Raw genomic sequence first — 24,620 nt, 5'->3', positions numbered from 1 at the left:
AGCGTTTTACACCTTACGTTATTCCACAGTCTTCACAGAGCATCTCTGCCCGAGTGTGAGCAAAGCACTGTGACAGTTTTAGTGTGTTTTGTGGAACAGGTATAGGTGATGACACCAGAGCCTGGGGTCCTCCATTTGTAGGAGCAGAGAGCACCTATTTCCTAAGCGTGAACCGAAACAAAAAAGTAAGTAAGTTTAATTCTATAAAAGTGTCCCTGCAGAGTTCAAAGGTCAGACTGTATGAAATAAATGAATCTAACACATGCAGAGAAAATACTTATATGCAGACAGAGACACGATTAGGATAGCAAAAGTCAGGCAATGTTCAAAGTGGAAACTCAACTAACAAGAATTTATGGGGATTAATGTGAAGATAATGGGATTATCTGGGCTGTTTTAACTTCTCAGAAACAGATAGAACTGTAAACTCTTCTTATAGAAATCACTAATATAGTTGATTTGTTATGTTCTTATTTTTGCACAATTTCAAAAGCACAAAATGACAAAAATATGTCTATCTATCTATCTATCTATCTATCTATCTATCTATCTATCTATCTATCTATCTATCTTCTTATTGTGATTATTGTTGATTGTCTGTCACTTTTTCTAATGCTTCTGTCTTGGCCAGGTCTCCCTTAAAAAGAGTACCTGTAAATATAGGTTAAATATATAAAATAAAATATTGATCTTTTCCATGGACTCCATGTCAGACTGTGATGGCTCACAGAGCCTCTGGTTTAATAGCGGTGTATCAGCTGGTGCATCAGTCAGCCTACTGCTGACCCTGGTTGCGGACAGATGACGAAGGTATGTGATGTTAGAGTGCTGAAGAATGTAGTGCAGCTTACAGTTCAGTTTAAGGATTTTAACCAAAACATGCCAGGGCAAGGTGTCTGTGGGTTCTTAAAGGGTCCTAAATTCAAGCTAATAAATACTAGACCTTAACAGTCCAGTGTGTCAGACTTAGGGGGGTTAAGTGCATCTAGTTTTGAGGATTACAGATTTTAACCAGCTGAATCTTCTCCTGGTTATAATTCCTTCAGTGCTCATTGTTCAGGAGGTTTTTTACCAGGAGCTGGATTATCAAAACAAACAGAATTAAATAGAATTAAAACAAACAGACCAGCTGATTTAAACCAGTAAAACCACTGAATAAAGTTACAAGTCAGTCTTTGTCTGACACTGCTTGTTCCAGTGGGCCTTCTAACTACAGTGGCTGACGTTAAAACATGAATGTCCCTCTCTAGAGCCAGTGTTTGGTTTGTCAGTTTGGGCTACTGTAGAAACATGGCAGTGAAACATGACGATCTCCGTAGACGAGGACCAGCTCCCTGTGTAGTTATAAACGGCTCATTCCAAGGAAATGAAAACATGTTTATTATTGTCAGCTGATTGTACACTAAAGAAAACATAATGATTATGTTATATTCCATTTCTGCCTATATATATATACCATTAAACCCTACACATTGGACCTTTAAAAGTCATTAAATAGTCTTAAATATGAATTTGTTAGTTGATTGACACGAACATTTTCTCTTATTTAATTTATCCATCTTTTGATTTAGTTTTGTTAAAAATTAGTCAAACTCTTTGATGTGAAAGTCAACAAATCTTTAAACCTGCCACTGAACCTAATGCTTTATTTATTTATTTTTTTAACCTAACTCACTCTAATAACCATCTTCCTACATACACCTCCCTTTGTGCGTGACTGCATATTTACTATTGACCTTAATACTCACCTGCAACACTCTAATAATGGAGTGACAGTTATGAATAGTGTTAAATTTGGTTAAAAATGATCTAGATCACAGTATCTGATACCTGCAGACACCCTGCATGTAATAGTGCTATTTTATGTGAATTTCTGCCCTGAAGAAGTTCACTGTTACAAGGTGCCATTTATATATTGAAACTGTGCAAAATTCCTTGAATCTTCCCTTGTAAATGTTTTTGGAATTTTCCTGTGAATTTTCCAGAAATTATGACCCTTTGCAGCCCTTAACAGGACAGGCAGGACACCTACTGTATCAGTGTCATCTTTCTGCAGCACTGCAAAACAAAAAACAAGCTTTAGTGTCACTTCAGTGCATCCACTAAAGTCCGTGTTTGATGTCTGTTTGTCTTCCTGGATTTATTTTGTGAGGGATTTTAGCAGCTGACTGTCAAATATCAGTCACCTTATATGATAAAGTTTCCCACAAGTATTTGAATGAAACAACATGTATATAAATACACTCCCTACAGAACGTCACTGAACAGTTCCTCACTGTGTTAACATGAATTTGACAATCAAAGTAAAAGTCTCTGCAGGATCATTTATTATACAAGTGAAGTGTAACCAGCGGCTGCCTGAAAGGAACCAGATCATTCAGTCATTCTAAACATGATGTGATTGATAGTGAGGACGATCAGACTTCCTGTTTGTTTCTTCCTGTCAGTAAACACAGTTTCAGTGTGTCAGTGATAATAATGAGCCTGTGCTGATGAATTGTCTGATTTCAGAGTATTTCTGTGGACCTGAAGCATCCCAGAGGTGCGGCCGTCATCCAGGAGGTATGACTCACTCACAGCAGCTGCTCGTCCACTGTTTGATATTTAATACTCATCCAGATATAACACCTGAGTGTCATTTCTAATACCGGATTAGACTGGTTTTAATACGCTTTTCTTTTATTCAACAAAAGATCCCAACAAGTCAAATATTAAATGTTGGGTAAACAGAAGCAGCTGTGCAAGAATTACTGTAAATACAGTCTAAAACTGGGTCAAAGAATAAATCAGCATCATTATGAATCTGACCAAATTCATCAGTATCTTACTCTATGTGACACTATGTGCTGCAGACACATGCCAGTCGGAGTTACTTTCACAGAGTCTCATTCAGTCCCTGAGTATTAGTTCAGTGCTCAAGTGTTGAATCAGCTGTCATATTGACGATGTTCTTTTTCAATAATATCTGCCGTAACAGAGGCTGTGGTTCATTGGTCATTCAACATGCCCTTGTTGACTTCCCCTTGGCATTTGTCCTCAAGGGAATCCCCGCCGCCATCATAACTGTAGTTTCATTTGTCTGGAAATCTGAAGTGACCCTCGGAGGGCTGAGGGAGCGAGTGAACAACGATGGTCACTCCAGAGGTCTATATCACCCACAATGCACAGCAGTTATGCATTTGATGCAAAAAAATACATCCATGATTAGGTGGCAGTAATGTACGTAAAACCACCAAAGAAGGAGAAGATGAATTAATTGGAAAATAAATAAAAATTTATTTAAATAAATTAACTATTCAACATGCTCCTCAGTTTCAGTTTTTCTAATAGGAGTGTATGTATAGGTAGACATACAGGTGTATAGATTCACTTGTCTCTCAGATTGTTTCTGAATAAAATCTTTGATAGCTTGATCTTTAACTGAAAACTGTCATATAACTAATTGCAGTTGATACTTACTTTGATTGCTGTATTGTTCAGCAGGTGTGATTTCTCTGTTCACAACATTACTATCTGTGAAAGCATAGAAAATTTGCTGTTTTGTAAGATATCATAAACTCCTCAGCAATAATAGTTATTATAATCATGATACAGATCACAAACACTCTCCAAGTGGCCTCCATGCGATGTAAGCTATCAGGGGCTGAGGAGAAGTAAATGAGAGCAAGTGGAATTACAAATTTAATGCAGTGAGAGATACAAACTGTATAGACAGACACAAAAGAAGAAGAAGAAATGATTGTTTCAAACTTCCATTTAGTCAACTTCCATTCAGTGTTGCATGTAGGGCTGTCAAAATTGCTCAAAAATGATGTTCGAATATTCCTTCTAAAAATAACTCATAGGTTCGAACCATTAGAATTTTTTTTTTTCTGCATTATGTCCACAAGAGGGCAAACTAATACAAGAAAACATACTTGTATATGTATTAATACAACGAAACATAACTACTTGTAGGTATTTTTATTTCAACATAAACATCTTTGAAAACATTTAAATACCTACACATTAAAACACATAAAACAATTATCTATAACATTACGTTATAAACGACCGCGGACCTCTCGCTCGCCCCCCCTCTCTGACCCGTGGCCACACCGCCCGCGGAAGTGCTGCGAATAGCCTCGAAGCGCCTGACCGTGACCGGCTCGCGTCCTGCAGCGATCGTTTCGGCGCCTTGTCTGTTTTCTGTGCGAGCCGCGAGCGAATGTGTCAAGCCAGGTGACGGAGACAATAGCTGGGAGCAGAAGCGCTTGTCGACCAGCGTGGAGAAATGCGCGTCTGATGTGAAGTGCTCCGGCTCACGCGAGAATTTCAGTGCACTGTGCTTTGCAGCACTTCCACGGGCGGTGTGGCCCCGGCAGTGCGTTCAGTGCAGCGGCCCAGGCCAACGCCCACTCGCAAAGAGGACAGCTGCAGTGGTGTTTTTTTTTTCTCCACAGTCAAATATCAATTTTCACATTCGAAGGTCCATTTTTTTTTTTCTAAATTCGAATTTAAATTCAAATTTAGAATATTCTTTGACAGCCCTAGTTGCATGCAGTGTTAATTGTGTGTATTTGTTTCCAAAATAAGATGATGATGAGATGGTGACATCAATAAACACGAACTGTAACTATGTCAACTTGCTGTATTGTTGACAAAAAAATATTAAAATACATTAAAAAAAGACTGAAATCTCCTCTTATTTTTGGTGACAATACAGAAGAAACCAAATAGTATAGACCCTTATTTATTTATGTATTTGTATAGACTCAGATGTCAATAGTTTTCATTGACTAAGACTGAAATGCCTAGACTTTCAGTTAACTAAAACTTGACTTATAAAAACAGGCTGACTAGGGCTGCTCGACTATGGAAAAAATCATAATCACAATTATTTTCGTCAAAATTGAAATCACAATTATGTGGCGCACATGATGACTTATATTGTTTACACGACGGCATGTCATTTCTATCTATACACGCGTGTTTAAAATTCTCCTCTGCTCTCTGTATCGCGCATGGCGGAGTTCGGCCCTGATGCACACACACACAGACACGTGCGCGCACACACACACACACACACACAGACTGACCGACCTCTCTTGCTCTCCCTCTGCCATTTTCCGTATGCTGTTTTTGAAATCTTCCGCGATCACCTGCCCCTCGCATTACTCGTAGTTCACCTACTTGACTGGCTCATGGAGTGAATAGAGAAGAGAGGAGGGGAAGGTATTGCGCGTGCGCAGCTTCTGGGTGCATTTGATTTGCAACACAAGACAACGAGAGTAAACTGACAAGAAGCACATAATCGTTTTATGTAGATTATTTTGCTTTCATAATCGTTGAAAGCCCAAATCGTAATTTAAATTAAAATGTGATTAATCACGCAGCCCTAAGGCTGACTAAATATGATCAAAACTAACACCTGGACATCTGACGTAGGACTAAGACTGCATTAAAAAAGACAAAATTAACACCAGTTGCATGTCACGAGAGAATGCTGTGTGAACTTGGCTGCTGAATTTGTTTTCAGTAACCCTCGATCATTATTGAACCAAAGCTGGGCTCTAAGTATTGAGTTAAGGGGTATTTATACTTGTGCAGCAGACCCTAAGCCGTAGCCTACGCATGTGGCCTATGCCCTTGTGAGCATTTATACTTGCACTGCGGTGGTTAGACTGAAGAGGATTTGTCAGTCCATTATATTTACATGTTGTGTGTGTGTGTGTGTGTGTGTGTGTGTGTGTGTGTGTGTGTGTCTGTCTGTCTGTCTGTCTGTCTGTCTGTCTGTCTGTCTGTCTGTCTGTCTGTCTGTCTGTCTGTGTGAATCTGTGTGTCTGCATGTCTGTGTCTGTGTCTCAGCTTGCAGGAGTGTGTGATGTGCTGGTAGAAAACTACATTCCAGGGAAACTACATCAGATGGGTTTAGGATACGAGCAGCTGAGCAGAGTGAACCCACAACTCATCTACTGCTCCATATCAGGTACTGACTGACTGACTATCTGACTTACTGACTTACTTACTCACTGAATTATTTACTTACTTACTGACTTGTTAGGCTCATTTTAGATGAGCCAGGCCCGTGTAGATTTGATCACCGGCGATCGCCACACAAGACATGACGGTTAGTTTTGTTTTCATGGAAACGCCTGGTTGTTACCTAATCTATCAGCTGATTGGTTTAGATGTTGAGTCAACAATAAGACATTTTAGATAAACCTTTCATTTTTTATAGAATTTCAGAGATTTAGATGTTATTTGTCTAATTTGAAGGTTTATTCTGTTAACAGAAATCATGTTGTGTTACTGATGGTGATGTTAAGTTTACATGAGAATTCATGTAATTCATGTAACTTTCCAGGCACGGCGCAGTTTGTCTCAAACTAGCCTGTTTACTTACTGACCCACTGGCTGATTTGCTGACTTACTTACTTACTGACTTCCTTATTGACTTACTGATGTGCTGACTTGCTGACTTACTTACTTACTAGGTTCGTTTGAGATGAGCCAAACCTGTGCAGATTTGATCACCAGCGATCACGGCACAATGCGTGCCAGTTAGTTTAGTGTCCGACTTCATCCCAACTTGCTCTGATGTCATACACAAGTAGACAGAAATAATTTCACGATAGCGAGGCGGCCGCAGTTTTTAGAGTCAGACACTGCAGTTGCTCTCCACTGACTGCAAGAGCTACAGCATGATGGAAAATGCCTGGCTCTTACCTGATCTATCAGCTGATTGGTTTAGACGTTGACACAACAATATGACTTTTTAGATCACACATTTTAGATGTTGAATTTCTGAGATTTTGGTTTTATTTGTCTGATTTGTAGGTTTATTCTGTTAACAGAATACATATTGCGTGACTGATGGTGAAGGTTAGTCGCAAGAGACTAAATACATTCATCATAAACGATACAGAGTCTACTGTACATTGGACTGTTAATTATTGAAGTAACCTATTTAGCAACACACAGACTTGTGGTCAGTGGGATGTGAGGATACTTAAAATAACATCTGTACAGATGTCAAGCCCCGACTATATCTGACTGATCTTTAATGAAAGCTGTCTTGTGCTTTTTTTCCTTTGAAAATATTAATCTTATACTCAGACACAATTTATTTAGTTGAGGTGACAGGTCCTCTCAGCTGCTCTGCAGCAGCAAACTGATATGATCCTGATTCACATGAAAATTCATGTAAAATGTAAAGCATTTTAATAAATCAATCTATCATAATTAAAACAATTAGAGACTGAAAGCAAACTGATATATGGGTCTGATAACATTTTTAATAACTTGACATTATATCGGACAGGATGTGAGTGTTTCTGTGACTTCCTGTACGGACTGAAGTCTGCTGGTAACTGTCGGGAAAGTGTCCCACTTCATCACAGCTTTTGGTCACCGCCCCCTGCTGCGGCTGCCTGATCTTGTCCACTCTCCAGGCGAGGTGCAGTTCATCTCGAACAGGCCTACTTACTTACTGACTGACCTACTGACTTAATGACTTACTTATTGACTGACTGACCTACTGACTTGCTGACTCACTGACTAAGTGACTGACTTACTGACTTACTTACTCACTTACTTACTGACCTAAATACTGACTTACTGACTGACTGACTTACTTACCTACCTACTTACTGACTTACTTGGTGCCTGGTGGTATACTGGTACTAATTTCCTGAATTATATACATCTTTTATATACCACCATAGTGGTGCACAGCGGAAACAACTGCTGCAACTTAACAACAGGCAGGAAAATATATTATGGTGTTTGAAAATATATTATGGTGAACACTTTGGTTGCAGCCAACTGCACAGAGCATGTTGAGAGGTGACTCATAGTAACTGCATACCCTTCTCACTGATGTTAACTTTATAAGGGCAATTAATAACCCACCACAAACTCTGCAACAGGGCACAACACCACGACACACAATTATTTTGTGACACATAAACAAGTTTTAACACTAATAATTGTACATTTACAAAATTACTCAGCTGAATGGCATATTGGGTACAGCTGGCGAGCTAGCCAGTTAGTATAACAGTCTGTTAAGAGCTGGGAGCAGCCACAGAACATTCAGGATTAGGAAAGAGAGATGGAGGATGAAGGAAGACAGACTGGTTCTTCTGGGCACAAGTTCTTAAGTGCCCATGAGAGGAGCTGTGTCTATTTAAAAAAAATCTGAATTGCTTGTGTCTGAAGGAAAAAAAAAACACTTAAAAGATGATATGGTGGAGCTTACTGGTAGCATTAACCTGCACTTTTTCAGACATTATGGTTACTGCTGGAGTCGGAGATGACAGAGAAGCAACAGAATTAGAAATCCTCCTGCTTCCCAGAAGTCAGCGGTGTGACAACATGTTGCCTCTCTGTTAGTTATGTAAACAGCAAACACATCATTGAAAGAAAAACTACATCCTGCAGGCTACGCTAGTAAAGTCAAAGTGGCTTTTAGCAGGTGTGGAAACTCAAGCTGTTGTTGTAAAAATCCCCCCTGCCATCATCTGTTGATCTTAATGGATCAACTCTCTTGATCCAACAATGGCACAGCCATCAGTACTGAAAAAAAAGTTAAATCAAAAATCGAATTGAATTGTGACCTTAAAATCAAAAGTTAAATGAAGAAATGTGACTCTCTTAGAATGACATTAAAATGGTATGATGTTCTATAAACTTTTTACAGTAAACAACTATAAACCTAAATAAAAGGAAAACAGGTAACTGTGACACACTGTGAAACTGCCAACATCCAGTTTCAGCTGGTTATTATCTGCAGTCCTCCCTGCTAGACGCCATTAAATCCACCTTAATCTGAGACACTGGACCTTTAAAGACCTCAAACTGATCCAACAGTATTGGAGAAAATGAACATCACTCATTTATAATTTAACATTTATCAGAAATGTTGATGAAGAGATTATCATAAGGTGCACTGAGCACATTTCCACTATTGAGATTCAGTTAGCTAAAGATATAAAATTTGTCCTGAAGGTGGCGCTAGAGGAAAAGTCACAAGGTCAAAAAATGTAGAAGGTTCATCATCAGGGGAGCGTTAAAATGATCAGGACATTTGAATGAAATCTGTCCACTGAAGATTCCTCCCACCATGTAGTCATAAGCCAATTTTCCACTGCAGGAGCTTTAATCATTTACCCGGGATTTTGAAAAATCTCGGCGCGTTTCCACTGAAATTACCCAGGGAAAAAACTTTCCCTCAACCCCAAACTCTCCCTGAAAAAAGTACCTAGTAGGGAGGTAGGACTTTTCAGATTCCCTGGAATTCTTCAGGGGCAGTGCTGTTTGCTGAAGAACACTGATTGGTGGAACACACACTTGCAGGGTTCCACACTTCCGTGCCAGTGTGGCTGCAAACTTTATTTCATTTCTACAAGCTTCACTTTGTGTTTTGATTAAGGATGGGTACCGAAACTCGGTACTAAATTAGCCCCGGGGCTAAATTATAAAAGATTGTAGTATTGATAAGTGCTAATGGTATCTGTTCTTTTGTGCCGGCGCTGATCTCCTCCACAAACACACACATCCACACACGTGCACACATGCCTACACGACACGGTAACCAGTGAACAGCTGAGAGGTGGCAGTGGAAACAAAGTGAGGATAACTCGAAATAACTCAAGTTGACGGCAGCTACACTCGTTACTGTAAATGACATTAAACCTTAGCGAGTCAGAAGCCCACACTTAATCAATACATGTGTGCAGCAAGCATGGACATGTAAAAATGCAGACAGCGATATTCAATATGCTCCGTCCACAGTCTCTCATCCACCGTCACACATTTTTCACACATTATGTCTTACACGCTGATTTAGACAGCACGCTAGTTCGGCTAATAGCGAATTGTTCCTAATAAACTCAAATGACAGCTGTCTGTATGTAGACTAACTTAACTTGACACTTATCTTAGAATACTTTTAAACTTAGCTGCTGGCTGAGACAAACTGCCCCTCCTCTCTCTACCAGCAATAATGTTACCATGTTACCAGCCAACAAGCTGGCGGAGCTAAATATAGGGCACACACCAAATCATCTATGTCATGACGAGTCAAACTTCGGTGAACAGACTCTGATTCAAAGGTCAATAATTATGGACGAGGAGCTCATGTTCTGTCTCATTTAACTCAAGCTCTTTTAAAGGCCCATTACAGCTAACAGGTGGCACTGCGCCCTCCTCAGCGGAAAGTGACTGCTGGCACAACTGTTGTGGTGTCTGGATAATGTGGAATGGCTGCACAGTGGACTTTAATGGAAAAGAGGTTGAGCTGGTTGACTAATGTGCAGCGCATGGCAGAAACTGGAGTCACTTTATGGGTGGACTCATTCTGGGTTGAACACATTTGAGAGAAAGGTTCTCTTATTAAAGTCTGAACACTTAACATTTATTGATTATTACTCAGTTTATGGACACTGAAAAACGATGTTGAATCAGCAGTAGTTCACAGACAGAAACCTGATTCATCAGAGTTCTCACAGACTGAGACTGAAATGTCTTTTAATCACCAGTGCCAATGTATCGATGATAGTGACACCTACTGCAGTCAGTTACATATCATGGCGCATTCCAGGACACTCCTACATCTAACACAAGAAAATTATTAACTGGCGGCAGGTCTGGAAAATAATTCAGTTCCCTTAAAAACAGGCTTATAAAAAACAGTATAAACGTGTCACATTTAATAAACAAAAGTCTTTTCACATTTTAAAAATCTTAAATTTAACCTGTTGAACTCTATAGAAACTCTGATGAAGCTAACAAGGCAGTTGATCCGGTGGGTTTTAACATCTGACTCTCTGCATTCACGCCTGGCATAAATAAAGAATTCATCAAAGCCCCTCTCCAGTGTATTTTGCCATTTTTATGATATTTCATAATTTTATAAGTCTTGTCTTCAGAATATTGATTGGCCAGAATGTTCGCCAAATATGTTTTCATAGATAACTCAATTATGTGCTCAAAGTTAAAAAAAATAAGGTTGTTGCTAAAACGGGAAGATGACATACGACTATAGTTGCAGGAAATACATCATCCTCCAAACTTGTGCAGATGCACTGCCTTAAACATCATCAACATCATAGTGAGCCTGCCAGTTAACTTATCTTGTATTTTACCATAACTGTAGCATCATAGCCTTAGTTATATCTCTCTGTGTAGTTGTGTCCTTCACCTTAGTTTAATGTGTTGTTTATTTTCATAAAGGCATTTGTAGCCTATGTGCCGTGAACAGCTGCAATCAATACAGTGAATTATACAAAGTCCCACCGGCAGAAACAGCACAACATATGGACACTGGGAAGTGCACAACTGTCAGTCCAAAAGTCCAAAAAAGTTAGAAAAAATAAAAGGATCACAGTGCTGCTTTGGGCTGTGTAGGTGCAGAGCTGAGACAACAGCTGATGCTGGTGGACGGTGATCCTTCAGAATGTCCCATAACTCTGTTTTAAACAGCAGACCTCTGCAACATATCTGTCCTTCCCTCAGTGAACTGTGGCATGTGGCTGTGCAGCTTCCCGGTGCAGCAGCAGCCAGCCAACCGACAGCTGCAGCAGGAAGAGATGGTAAAGAAGAGACAAAATGTCGGTGTGTTGTGCTAATTGTTGTCTCATTTGTGCTCTGATAAACAAAATTCGTCAAATTTAATGCCATAGTGCTTTTTCCCAAACTACTTTGGGTGCAGTCTGGTTACAATGGTAATGCATTAACCTCATGTTTCACTATCAACCACACCCCCATTCTCTGTTTAGGAAGGAACGTTAACTGTTAAACAGGAAATAAAACTGGCTGGAGAGGGGCTTTAATAAGCAGTGTTGATATTTAGATTCTTATGGCAGTGTAGCCATGGACGGATTACTGAATAGGCCAACCAGGCACAGGCCCAGGGGCCCAAACTGTCTGGGTCACGCTCAGCCACATGCTTTTTGGTCTGGGTCAGTTAAAAGGTTTTACATCAATATTTTAACAATATCAGTATTAGACTTTGGAGGTATCTGATTTTTCCATAACTTCATACCTTCCTGGAATTTAATCGGGGTATGCGCGGTATTGGTGTGTGGACCCCTGCCCTCCTGCATGGGACCGGCGAGTTTGCCACTCAAGGTCTCTCAACTTCCACAGTGTAATAAATACACCAAAGTGTCAAAACACAAAATGTCAAAACAGTATATTTTAACACCTTTTTCCCTTATTAAAATGAGAAATACAATCATACACTTTGCAAATTTGTTTCTCTCTCTCACAGAACTACACTAGGCTTAACTTCTTTGTTAACTCACAGTAAAACACTCTAAATTCAAACTTAACAGAAACAAAATAAAACTCACCAAACCGTCTTGGTTAGTCTTTTTAGTTGTTCAGTTAATTAGTCCACTGTTCCAACAATCACCACTCCTGGTTTGGTGGTCTAAATAAGTCCTTAATTCACAGAGTTAGAGGTAAAAATAAGCTATTGTCCCTGTCATATCTCTGCTCTCTCTGCTGTTGCGGGCACAACACAGGCCGGCTGTTCACAGTCAGTATTGTAACGTTTATCTCCACCAGTTGTAGTCAGGTTAGCTGCCTCTTCCACCACACTGACCTTGGTGGCGTCTGACATCCTCATTACAGCCTCTCCACTATGAGGTTAATAAAAAGAAGAATCTGTATTTTTGACGGTATTTAAAATCATTAGATTAGATTACTTTATTGTCAATGTACAGAACATACAATGAAATTCAGTTGCTTTCAAGATCGGACTCAGAATAAAAAAATAAATAAATGGAAAGTAAGAATAAATAAATAAATGCATTCATCCATCACTCATACTCTCATCTACATAGTAGACAGACCATACACTCATCATGCCAACGTATGCAGTTAAAAGAGATAAAACAAAGTGCTCATAAAATTATTGCACATAAACAGATTATTGCACATTTTGTTGTGATGTGATCCAGGGGGTTGTTTTCAGTTCAGAGTTCATTTTGGTGATGGCTTTGGGATAGAAACTGTTCATAAAACGTGTGGTGCATGTTCTGATGGACTGTTTGTTGGAGGGTAACAGTTCAAACAGGTGATGGGCAGGGTGAAATGAGTCCTTTAGGATGTTGTGTGTCTTCTTCAGGCAGCGGCAGGTGAAAATGTCTTCTATAGCAGGTAGCTGGTGTCCTGTGATGTTTTGTGTAGTTTTTATGACTCTCTGCAGGGATTTTTTGTGCGTTCTCAGGAAGTACAGTCGTCGTTGGGCCTTTTTGACTAGTACTGTAGTGTTAACTGTCCATGTGAGGTCCTCTGTAATGTGTGTGCCCAGGAATTTGAAGCTGGACACCCTCTCCACCCTCTCCCCATTGATGTACAGTGGCAAATGGACATCCTGCTTCTTCCTGAAGTCAATTATGAGTTCTTTTGTTTTTTTGTTGTTCACAGTCAGATTGTTCTCTCTGCACCAGACTATCAGCCCCTGTACCTCCTCTCTGTAGGCCGACTCATTGCCTTTGGTGATCAGCCCCACCACAGTCGTGTCATCTGCAGGTTTAACTATGGTGGTGGCGTTGTGAGATGGTACACAGTCATGAGTGTACAGAGAGTAGAGGAAGGGGCTCAGCACGCAGCCTTGTGGGGCTCCTGTGCTGAGTGTCAGAGTGGAGGAGCAGTGAGGGCCCATCCTGACTGACTGTGGCCGGTTTGTCAGGAAGTCCTTAATCCACAGGCAGGTGTTATGCTGTATGCCCAGGTCAGACATCTTGGTGAATAGTCTGCTGGGTAGGATCATGTTAAATGCAGAACTGTAGTCCACAAACAGCAGCCTTACATATGGCCCTTGTTGCTCCAGGTGACGCAGTACAGTGTGGAGGACATATGAGATGGAGTCATCTGTTGATCTGTTGGTTTTGTATGTGTATTGGTGGGGGTCTCAGGGTGGGTGGCAGAGCAGCCTTGGTGTGTTGCAGTACCAGTCTCTCCAGGCACTTCATGATTATAGGTGTCAGTGCGACGGGCCTGTAATCATTGAGAGTTGTTATAGCAGTCTGCTTTGGGACTGGCACGATTGTGAACGTCTTCAGGCAGGTGGGGACAGTGCATTGTTTGAGAGAAAGGTTGAAAATTTTAATGAATACATCACTCCACAGCACAGTCTCTGAGGACCCGTCCTGGGACACCATCAGGGCCAGCTGCTTTCCTTGTGTTTATTTTACGGAGTGTGTGTTTCACATCAGCAGACTGGACGATGAGTGCCTGACTGTTGGTGACTGGGGTTGGGTTGATGGTTGTCACTGCTCTTCCCTCCTTGAAGCGGCCAAAGAACTGGTTGAGCTGCTCTGCCACTGAAGCGCTGCTGCTGGTCAGGCTGCAGGTGTTGTTTTGCCTGGTAAGGTGACATATTCCCTACCATGCCTGACGGGGGTCCGAGTTGCCAAAGTGGTCCTCAATCCTCTGCTTGTAGGCTGCTTTAGCGTCCCGATGCCTTTCTTCAGTTTTGCCCTGGCCTCACTGTACTGTTATGATTTAAAAATAAACTGGTATACCGTAAATATAAATGTCATCGCCCAAGTCTAATACAATATATTAGGGGTGACCCCGAATAGTCGATGATTCAGTGATTCGATTAGGAGTCTGATTCAACTGCCAGTCTCGCCGTCGTACTATTCTGACTATATGGGGGTGCTAACTACTGCTGAACATCTTGATTTGACATAGAATGTATTTGTTTTCTAGTAATTCATGATATATAGCCTATTTTGATACAAACATCAGCCTAATTTCTGTTAATAAAAAACTGAAAATGACGCGTACGTTTAATCAGCAGGCATAATCATTACTATGCATGAATAAATCACCCAGTTGCTCGATCCAAATAAACTGAGGTAAGTGAGTGCGCTGCAGGACTATCAGAGCAGCATCGAGGCCTACGGTGATTTAAAGTTAAAGTCCCACTGATTGTCACACACCTGAGTGTGTGAAATTTGTTCTCCACATTTGACCCATCCCCTGAAGGAGCGGTGAGCAGCAGCGGTGCCGTGCTCAGGAATCATGTGGTGATGATTTACGGTGGCGTAGCGTATAAACACTTTGAAGGAGGTATGTGCTCTCAAATCAAACTTTTTTTGAAGGATTATTCGTTTACCTGAAGTGTCTTGAAACAAATTTCACCACTGTTTGTTTTCTTGATAAACTGATTTTTTATTTGGCTACTTTTTGTCCGATGATTGGGAGCGGTGACGCACGGTCCGTGTGGATGAACTTGTATGAATCTGAGTTGATTAATGAAGTAACTTGGCGTCACAAAGAAAGAAAACTGTTTTACTTTTACTTTTATTATTATCTTATTATGCCAACTGAAGAATTAAATTTGTTTATTTGGGTGTTTTAGCTCTTTTTTCTGGAGCAGAAACTGACGCAAATGAGCTCATTAATCAATGAAGGGGAAAACAACATGATTTGATGATTAGTCAGCTAAAGGAAAAATCTGTCAAATCAGACTCGACTATGTTACGTCTCCCTTGATGGCAAGATAGAAAGGAGACATCAACACGACAATCAAAAAATAAGATGGAGTCAGAGCGGGTGTATAGACAAAGAAAATGGTTTATTGGATAATTAAATCTACTAACAAAAGATCACAATTGTGGAGGAGGGTGGGACAAGGTGGTTGTGGTTGAAAGAGTTGCAATAAAACTGGACCTAAACTGAGTCTGAACTTCAAACAAAACTCAAACAAAAACCTGACTCTCTTATCTAAAAAAGAAGCTTAACCAAAAATAAATACAGAGGTGGCACCAACCCTAAAACCTAGTGTTTTACAACAATGGATACCTACGTGAATGAAGAAATGTAAAGGGTACCCCGTCTAACCTATGTCCACAAACCTCACTCCACAAAACTTTGTTTTGTGCATCCAAGTTCACTCAACATGTGCAGCAGCTCTAGTAGGCAGAGGAGAAGAGAGTGATCACTGCAGGCATGGTCCTTTTATGCAAGAGCTCTGGATGTGATTGGCCAGTCTGCAAGCACCCACACTCTACAGGTGCAGGCCAATCAGGTTGATGGCACCTGGAGAGCAGAGAGGAGGACAGAGAGAGAGAGAGAAGACCAGGAGGGAAAACCAGACACACAAACACAACTGCACTTTGCCCCTGCCTGGCATGTAACAGACTATGAAAATCCTTAGTCGGGGACACCCTTACAATATATAGGCTGATATTATTAATGTATGGCTTTATGTCAGTACATATCATGGGTGTATAAATTAAATATTCCAACCTCAGCTGGACACTGATTGTCCATTGCAACTCTGTTTACCACAGCAGTGATTTCTTTCTATACTGCATTTTTCCAGCTTTCGACTTTTGATGAAACTTTTCAGGCTGATAAATGGTTGGTTAAATTTGACCTGTGACGTCAGTGTTTCCATTCTAACTAAGAACATTTCCTCTCCGTATTGTTCCTCTCCATGTCGTAAACTGTAGGGGTGGGGCCTCTAAACTGAGATAGGATATTAAAATGCTGATTGTTTTCAGCTGCTACATTAATCAACACCTGATCATTCCTATGCTGTGATTGGGGCGATCCTGTTGTTTCATGAATCATATTTGAAACCTATTGTTAGATGATTTCTCCACTTGGATCTTCACTGGTATGCATGTTAGACTGATAAATGACGGCCCTGGTGTTTTCACTCTTCATACTTGTGTTACTTTACGAAACTTCTGCCAAAAATATTTAGTGTGATTCTCTAAAGCTCAGTTTTTCGATTGAGTTAATTTCTTGATAGGCATCAAGTTTTGCTGCAGGATCAGCTCTCTTCTAATTTCAAGCTGAAGTTTATTTTCTGTCTAAAACTTTAAATTAATAGTTTTACTTCTTACTTTTTACTTTTTCTCATTTGATCTAGTCTGATGTCCACTCCCACAGTATTTTCAGTCCAGTACTTGATGTGGAAGAGAACAAATGTGGCTCAGTCTCTGCCCTTCAGTCCTGCAGTTCCAACGCTGAGCCACTAGAGGTCGTTGGACTCCACAGTAAAGACAGACCCTCTGAAGAACTCATGTTTCCTCTCTGTAGGCTGTTAAGTGAAACCACTTCACACACTTAATAACAGCCAGCAGTGACATTACACCACTTATTTAACTTCACACTGTTTCATGTTGGATTTATTGACGCTGCTCAAAGACACACATTTACCAGCTTTTTTACTGCGAGGCCTCTGTGATCTGCAGTGAAGTGTCTTCTTTGTGTTTTTAGGGGGTATGTAACAGAAGTTCTGTGTCTCTCTTCTCTTTCAAATCAGGTTGTTTTATTGGTGTGCACAATAAAAAAAAAAACAACGATGAATGTTAAATGTGGGTCAGCAGTGATAGCTGTCTGATGATTCTAGACCAGTACAAAGCCACATCAGGATGGTCCCCTAGAGGCTGCTGTGTTCATTACAGCCCCAACATCCTGATGATTTATGTGTTCTTGGAGGTAAACATGTAAAGTTTGCCCTGAGGGTGGCGCTGGAAGAAAAGGTCATGTTGTTACCCAATTCTGAGGAGTTTGTTTTCTTGTACAGTGGCTCAACATTCGTCAGTCAAAATCTGTTCTGATCACACCATAAGACACTTAATGACTGTTTTTATGTTGATGTTGGGGTGCAGAAGTCGTGAGAGATGTGCGAATATTGAGGATATTTAATGAAAACATGAGTAGCCACTCACCGTTTGTGTTGCTTTATTGCACGCTCTGAGTCTTAAAACCGAGAACTGAGTTAACATTTTACCACTCTCTGTTCCCTTGTCTCAAAGTCAATTGGTTTTTGAGTGATGATTTTGAACTTTTTTGTGTCTTAAAAAAGGGTTAACAAGTGGCTAAATGAGACTACACAACGTCATCACGCTGAACACGGCTTTACAGCCTCGTTGTGGAGACGATAAGTTGTGACCGTAGTGTAGTTTGTTTATAGCCTGACGTTAGCTTTTTACTTCTGGCGATTGCATTTAGGCTTCAAATATCATGAAAGTTGTGTTCATGTGTAAAGGTTATCTTATTGAACAAAACAGAGCATATTTTCTGAAAACCCCCCAAAAAAACAATTTTGACAAGGGAACCAGGGAAATACTAACTTCCGGGTCGGCCTATAAAAAATGTCATCCTCACAACACTCCATTTTGCTTTAACTGCAAGCACATCTTGTTCTTGGCTACATGTTTGAAAAGTGCCGTAGCATCCGGGAAGAATAAAATCAAGACATGACTAGGAGCCACTTGCACCAGACAACTTGTCGTGACAGGTACAGGTCTCAGGGTGCTTTCACACCTAACCTGTTTAGTTTGGTCAAAACGAACTCAGGTCCGTTTTCCATGGTTAGTATGATTTGTTTGGACTGGTATGAAACCTTTCAATCAAACCCTGGTGTGTACCAAACAACGGAACCAAGGCCGCTTGGAAGGGTGGGTCTCAGAGTGCTTCCAAACTGACTCTGGTGAGGTTTGTTTGTGGAATGAAAGAAAACAACCCAACCACAGGATTTTGTAATCGCAGATATGTGATTTTAGCTTGATTTAAAATCCAGCAGCTGATTGTGAAATCCGTCTGCGATCTCATAATTAATTGTGTTAAAGGCCGCATATATCCCATAACCTATTTATTACAATTGAAATTTCAAGATGGCGGCCGTTTTTCAAGATGGCCGCCACCTTAATGGAATAATTCAGTGATGTAATTATTCAGTTGGTGATACAAGCATGAAAATTGGCATGAGCAGTCGCCATTGGTCACTTGACAAGAAACTACTCACAGTCAATTGAAATTTCAAGATGGCGGCCATTTTTCAAGATGGCCACCACCTTAGTGGAACAGTTAAGTGGGGTAGTCGTTCAGTCGGTCATACAGGCATGAGAATTGGCGTGAGCAGTCTCCATTGGTCACCACAAGACAAGAAACTTGAAATTTCAAGATGGCAGCCATTCTTCCAGATGGCCACCTGGATCTTTACATTTTCTATTTCCCCATTTTTTGGGTTCCTGTTTTTGACTGTGTTTTGTCTTACTCCTTGCCCTTGATCTGTCCAATTTGGTAAAACCTGCCAGAAGTTGCCTTCCAATGGTATAGCTCTCAGGCTTCTGTGAAGTACACAAGCTCCCTTACCTTGACAAGGTAACAGTCACAAGGGGGGTGTTATATTTTTTATTTTTTTATTTTTTATTTTTATTTTTTTTTGCCTTTTGTATTTTTTTTTTAACCTCTCTAACTCCGCCAGGACACCGACGTCCTTGCTACCCCCTCCTCTGTTAAATGGTATCTCACAGGCGCATACGTCATAAAATCATGTGATGTTTGGTACTGCCGGATTCAGGAAGCTCTCGACTTTTCAAAAATAACATGGTTTTTCTTTTATTTATTATATATGTCGCACCAGAGCAGCCTAAACACACAAAGTCCAAAATCGCGATGAGTGGTGACAAGTCATGTCATGCCGTTTTTCGACAGGAAAAGTTAAAGGATCACTCCTACCACTATTTTTGGCTGAAATATACCGTCTAGAAAGTGGGATCATAACTTTCACGTTTCATATGGCTTTATTTGGTGATATTTTATGGTGTTTCTGTGTCATAAACATCAGCTATCATAATCACACCTGATTTTAATAAGGTACAATGTTTGAGGCTGGCTGAGTGTTGTTTGATCACTGATAGTACTGTTTTGAAGCAGAGTGACCGACTTGTCATTTGGATCTCCCCCTGGATCTTTTCATGGAAAAAACACTGTTGAATGGTCATACTTTGAGCAGTCTTCTTAAAATTTGAAACAAGTGTTCATTGATAGTGTGCCTACAGCCCCACAGTGTCATTTACCTGCTCAAATGAAGCCACAGGCAGTTATTCATCCTGAAATACATTTTTTATTTTATTCTAGGCAAAATCTTCAATTTTTTTTACTGACTTCAGAGGCCCATTACTCTGTCTCTATATCACCTTGAGTGTTTCTGAAGACAAGAAACTTCAGAGAGTTTTCTTTCTGGCAAGACCTCATGCATGCATGTAGTCAGAGCGGTTCAGAAGCTACAGTCATTTTAATTTGGGTATGTCATTTTAGGCATTTTTGATACAAAATGAGGGTGGAGTACAAGAGGTATTAAACTAACAGACAGTAACTTTGTCAAATAAATACTAAGGGATGGGGAAACAAAAAGTAAGAATACTAAAGTAGCACAGCTGTGTTTCTGAATGGACAGTGCTCCAAAATAATAATTGAGCAATATATTAAAGAACTAAACTAAAATGTGCTTCACTGTTAAAACTGAATATGCACTGATGTGGTAATGGGGAGCCGAGCCAAAGGTCTACATCTGAAAACACAGGTGGCCAAGGGGGAGCAATCCTGGCAAAAAGAATAGGCCTACGCACATAGTTATTTAGCAGGGGCAACTACATAGACATGTGCAAGTGATTCCATATCTGAAGCACTAACACCTTCCAGTACATGCCATCGTGCACCCACATTTGGTCAACTCCCAATAATTCTAGGTGGAAGAGGAGTCCAAAAGATTTTCCACTCTTCATCTTGTTTCGTCCATCCCCAGTCGGATGGACTTGGCATTTGTGGCTGTCACTTCAATGCCTGTCCCCACACGTATCCAGCCTCATAACATGCAAGTTTGGCATGCTCTTTGAGTGCTGCTTGAGTTGATGGGATCAGGTCATATGGTCTTTGCTTTCTGGCAGAGAGATCAAGCCTAGCCTTGTTTACAGTTGTTACATCGCTGGACCCATCATACATTAGAACAACAAATTTCTCCAAAGCTTGCAGGTCGCTGTCATCCACTGCAGAGGGGCAATCGCTGAGTTTTGCAAATGTGTGGCTCTCCCATGCTGGCACAACCTGTCAATTCAGGTGCGGCTATCTAATTGATTTGGAGTAAATTAACATTTGGGATACTAACTTTTAATTAGCTGACATTGAACCCCACGCTGAGTTTAACAGTAGTGATATATCACCAGTGTGCCCTGGTAGTGCAGATAGTCAATCTTTATGATTTACTTCTAATAATCAAATTAACACAACTGTATTTTGATGTTTTTTATTGCATTGCATCTAAAACATATAAAATAAAATTACACTAAATCCTCTTTACTGACAAAACCCAATATGTTTTTATGAGAAAAGGGATCTTTTGAGGATCCAGTAGGTGGCTCACACCAGTTTCCATACTTATATTAACTGCTCCACCAAGGTGGTGGCCTGGCAGCCATCTTAAAAAATGGCTGCCATCTTGAAATTTCAATTTGCTCTGGCAATTTTCTTGTCAAGTGACCCATGGAGACTGCTCATGCCAATTTTCATGCTTGTATCACCCACTGAACGTTTACACCACATAACTGCTCCAAAAAGGTGGCGGCCATCTTGAAAAATGGTCGCCATCTTGAAATTTCAAGTGGCTGGAAGAATATTCTTGTTAAATGACTCATAGAGACTGCTCATGCCAAATTTCTTGCCTATATCACCAACTAAACAATTACATCACTTAATTGTTCCATTAAGATGGCGGCCATTTTTCAAGATGGCCGCCATATTGATCTTTCAATTGGTTCGGGCAATTTTCTTGCCAAGTGACCCACGGAGACTGCTCATGCCAATTTTCACGCTTGTATCACCAACTGAACGATTATGTCACTTATCTGCTCCACTAGCTGTTAAAACTGCCATCATTATATCCGACTCTGTGTACCTTGTCAATTCATTAAAAAGTGTGTGACGAGGTGTTGGTAGTGTAGTGGATAGTGCCTGTGCCCCTTTTCATCCTGTCTCTGTGTTAGTTGTTATTCATACCATGCCATTGATTTGCAGTCTAATAATAGCCTCCTAATAATGTTTACAATCAGTTATTTCCCCACACGGGTCATGATGCAGGATGACAAACACCAAAACTGTCCAATCAGTGGATTTCCTGTCAGTCGGTAGAACTTCATGTTTACTCCTTTTGGTACGTTTGCAAAAAGTCAGTGTGAACAGGAACTGAACCAAAACTAAAATGCAGCAATGTATCATTTTTTCCCTCCTCTGGTACAGACCAAATAAACCCATCTACAGGTGTGAAAGCACCCTGAGGCACTCAGCTCTTTGTGTCTTCAATTTGAAAAAAAAAAGTCCAGGACAAGAAAACTCTGTGTAAGCTGTAGTCCGAGTGAGCTGTACTCCAGCATTAGCTTATTTTTGCATGTTAATATTCCAGCATCAGCATTACAGTATGCAGTAGGATTGTCACATTGTGATTGTCTCATTCACATAACAGTGAAATGGAAGACTGTGTCTGTGATGACATAGCTAAGCAGGAGCAGATACCAGGCGACTGTGGCTCAGAGGTAGAGCGGGTCGTCCAGTGTAAAAAAGCGCTTTGAGTGGTCAGATGACTAGACTATTTATGAAATGAAAACAAAAATGGTCCAAAATGGAGCCTTGGGATGCTCCAAGGTTAACCATTAGGGATGCACGAATATTCGGTAACCGAATGTATTCGGCCGAATATTGCAAAAAAACACACATTTGGTATTCGGTGGAATGAGTTAAAAGCAAGGCCGAATAATAGTGGTGTGTTTTGATAACGCAACCAAACAGCGTGCTGTGACGGGCGGAGTAAAATGTCGGCAGCGTGGCGATCCGTCCGTCACCGCACTCGCATTTGCGACTAAAAATAGTTTTGGGCGAGCAAAATAGGCTTAAATCATTCAACACACCTTGCGAGCAGCCTACAGATTTCAACCACCAGCAGAAACGAAAGGCGAATCCCACCGATTGTGGGTTGAATGGGGGTCACAGACACAGACAGTAATGTATTCCTGTCAAATACGGCGGCCATCGGCTTACCGGCGACGGAGAAGTCGGCTCCAATAATATCCTCTTCTTGGCGTGTGGACTGCCCAGAAGTACCTGAACAGCCGAGCCAGCCGAACACAGGTATGTGACGTGTCAGAGGAGGAACAAACCTCACCGCACTTTAGGGACTGTTATTTACTTATGAAGGGGAGGAGGGTGGCTGGTTGATTCTTATTTTATTTATTTATTTAATTTTGATCCCCCCCTATGTTCATCACTCATTGATGCTGTTTTTGAAGTATGTATAAGTCAATAAGTAATTTATTCCATTGAAATATCATTGATGTAGCCTGTAATAGAAAAGTGATTTATCTTTTTTTAAATGACAAAAGGCACATCTGCCTCATTTTCGCTGTGGTATCATGATACTACTGAGAACCATGATATTTTCATTGGTATCGATATACAGTATCGAGATTGGTATCGAGATATACAGTGGGATCCAATTTTGGTACCGTGACAACACTAATCTGGAGGGGGTTCATCTGCAAAAACTAATAAAAAACTAAACAACGATTTTCGGTATTCGGTACTCTGTATCCGGCCGAGCGTTTAATATTATTCGGCTTCGGCCACGGCCACAAATTTTCATTTCGGTGCATCCCTATTAACCATAAAGGGAGGTGAAACATGGTCACCATTGAAACAAAGCATCCAAGTAAGAGTTGACCACAACATAGAAATGCATAGAAATAACAGGCCTTTGGTTAACATATGTAAACATTAGAATGTAATGTACCATATTAGCCAAAGTTAGACCAGTTTAGTCTGTTCAGACAACTTCAAGTTTAATCCTCAGCAGGTTTATTTCGTTAATTTTTTAAATTTTTTTATTGAATTTATTTAAACGTTTCTGCACGAATACTTCAGTCAGGAGAGACTCGTTTTTAATGGCAAAAGAATATTTATTAACGTGACCATATGAATAAGAATGTGGAAAGTCTTTGGCCATTAGATCCCATAGAGATGGTTTGATTTAAGGAGGGTGATGACTCCATAGTCGAATATAGAGGGACAACTGACCATTTGACATGAGGTGATCTTTACCTTACCAGCAGGCAACAGGCTTCTAATAAATAAGTAAAGATAAAATTAAGGGGAGATGCGTAGCTAGAGAAATGCACATAAAGCAAACGTGAAAGACTATGGAATGGATACGTGCATAGTTAGGTATATGACAGAAATAAGCCCTGAATAAGATAGTACAACTCTGATGAGAGACGTGTGGTAGGAATATGTCTGGAATGACCGCTAGGGAGCCGCAAAATAATGGATGGTGATAGATGATAGATTGAAAAGGAAAGCAGAGGGCAAACGTGTTGAGGTCTAACCACCAAATAATATAAAAGCCAGAGATTAAGTAAGCTGTGACAAGAGAAATAATGGTGATATGCCAGAAAGGAAGGCTGAAAAGTGCATGGTTCTGCAAACCATGGGTGTCTATATGTTGAACATAATAATAATAAGGACCAGCTGAAATGAAAGCTTGTAAGATCAAACAGAAATTAAGGTCAGAAGACCAACTTAAATAAAATGTTAAAAAGAACGTTAAGGTCCGGCGACCAAACATAAATTAAAGTCAGCAATTTTCAGCATGACAGCAACAGAAATTAAGGGTCCGATGACCGAACTAAAATTACCGTGACTGGTGCAAGGTCCTAGTGACCTGGGCCTATCCACCTTATTTTCAAACACGGAAGTAAATAGTGATCAACTTCCGTGTTTTTGTGTGTGACTTCCGGTCAGCCGCTTTCCCTCATGCTTTCCTTTACCGG

The 24,620-nt window shown here is 40.4% G+C and overlaps 1 protein-coding gene across 10 annotated transcripts in view; it reads left to right on the top strand.

Moving 5' to 3' along the window:
• The window catches only part of sugct (succinyl-CoA:glutarate-CoA transferase), a 310,078-nt gene that overhangs the window by 5,638 nt on the left and 279,820 nt on the right, over positions 1-24,620 (top strand). For all 10 annotated transcript variants that reach the window (XM_049565792.1, XM_049565787.1, XM_049565795.1 and 7 more), the window contains exons 4-6: positions 100-185; positions 2,512-2,562; positions 5,848-5,968. In XM_049565792.1, coding sequence (XP_049421749.1) covers positions 100-185; positions 2,512-2,562; positions 5,848-5,968 — 258 coding nt within the window. The remainder of the gene's footprint in view (positions 1-99; positions 186-2,511; positions 2,563-5,847; positions 5,969-24,620) is intronic.

This window comes from Epinephelus fuscoguttatus, linkage group LG21 (genome assembly GCF_011397635.1).
Source record: "Epinephelus fuscoguttatus linkage group LG21, E.fuscoguttatus.final_Chr_v1".
Lineage (NCBI taxonomy): Eukaryota > Metazoa > Chordata > Actinopteri > Perciformes > Serranidae > Epinephelus > Epinephelus fuscoguttatus.
This window is presented reverse-complemented; position numbering and strand designations above follow the sequence as displayed.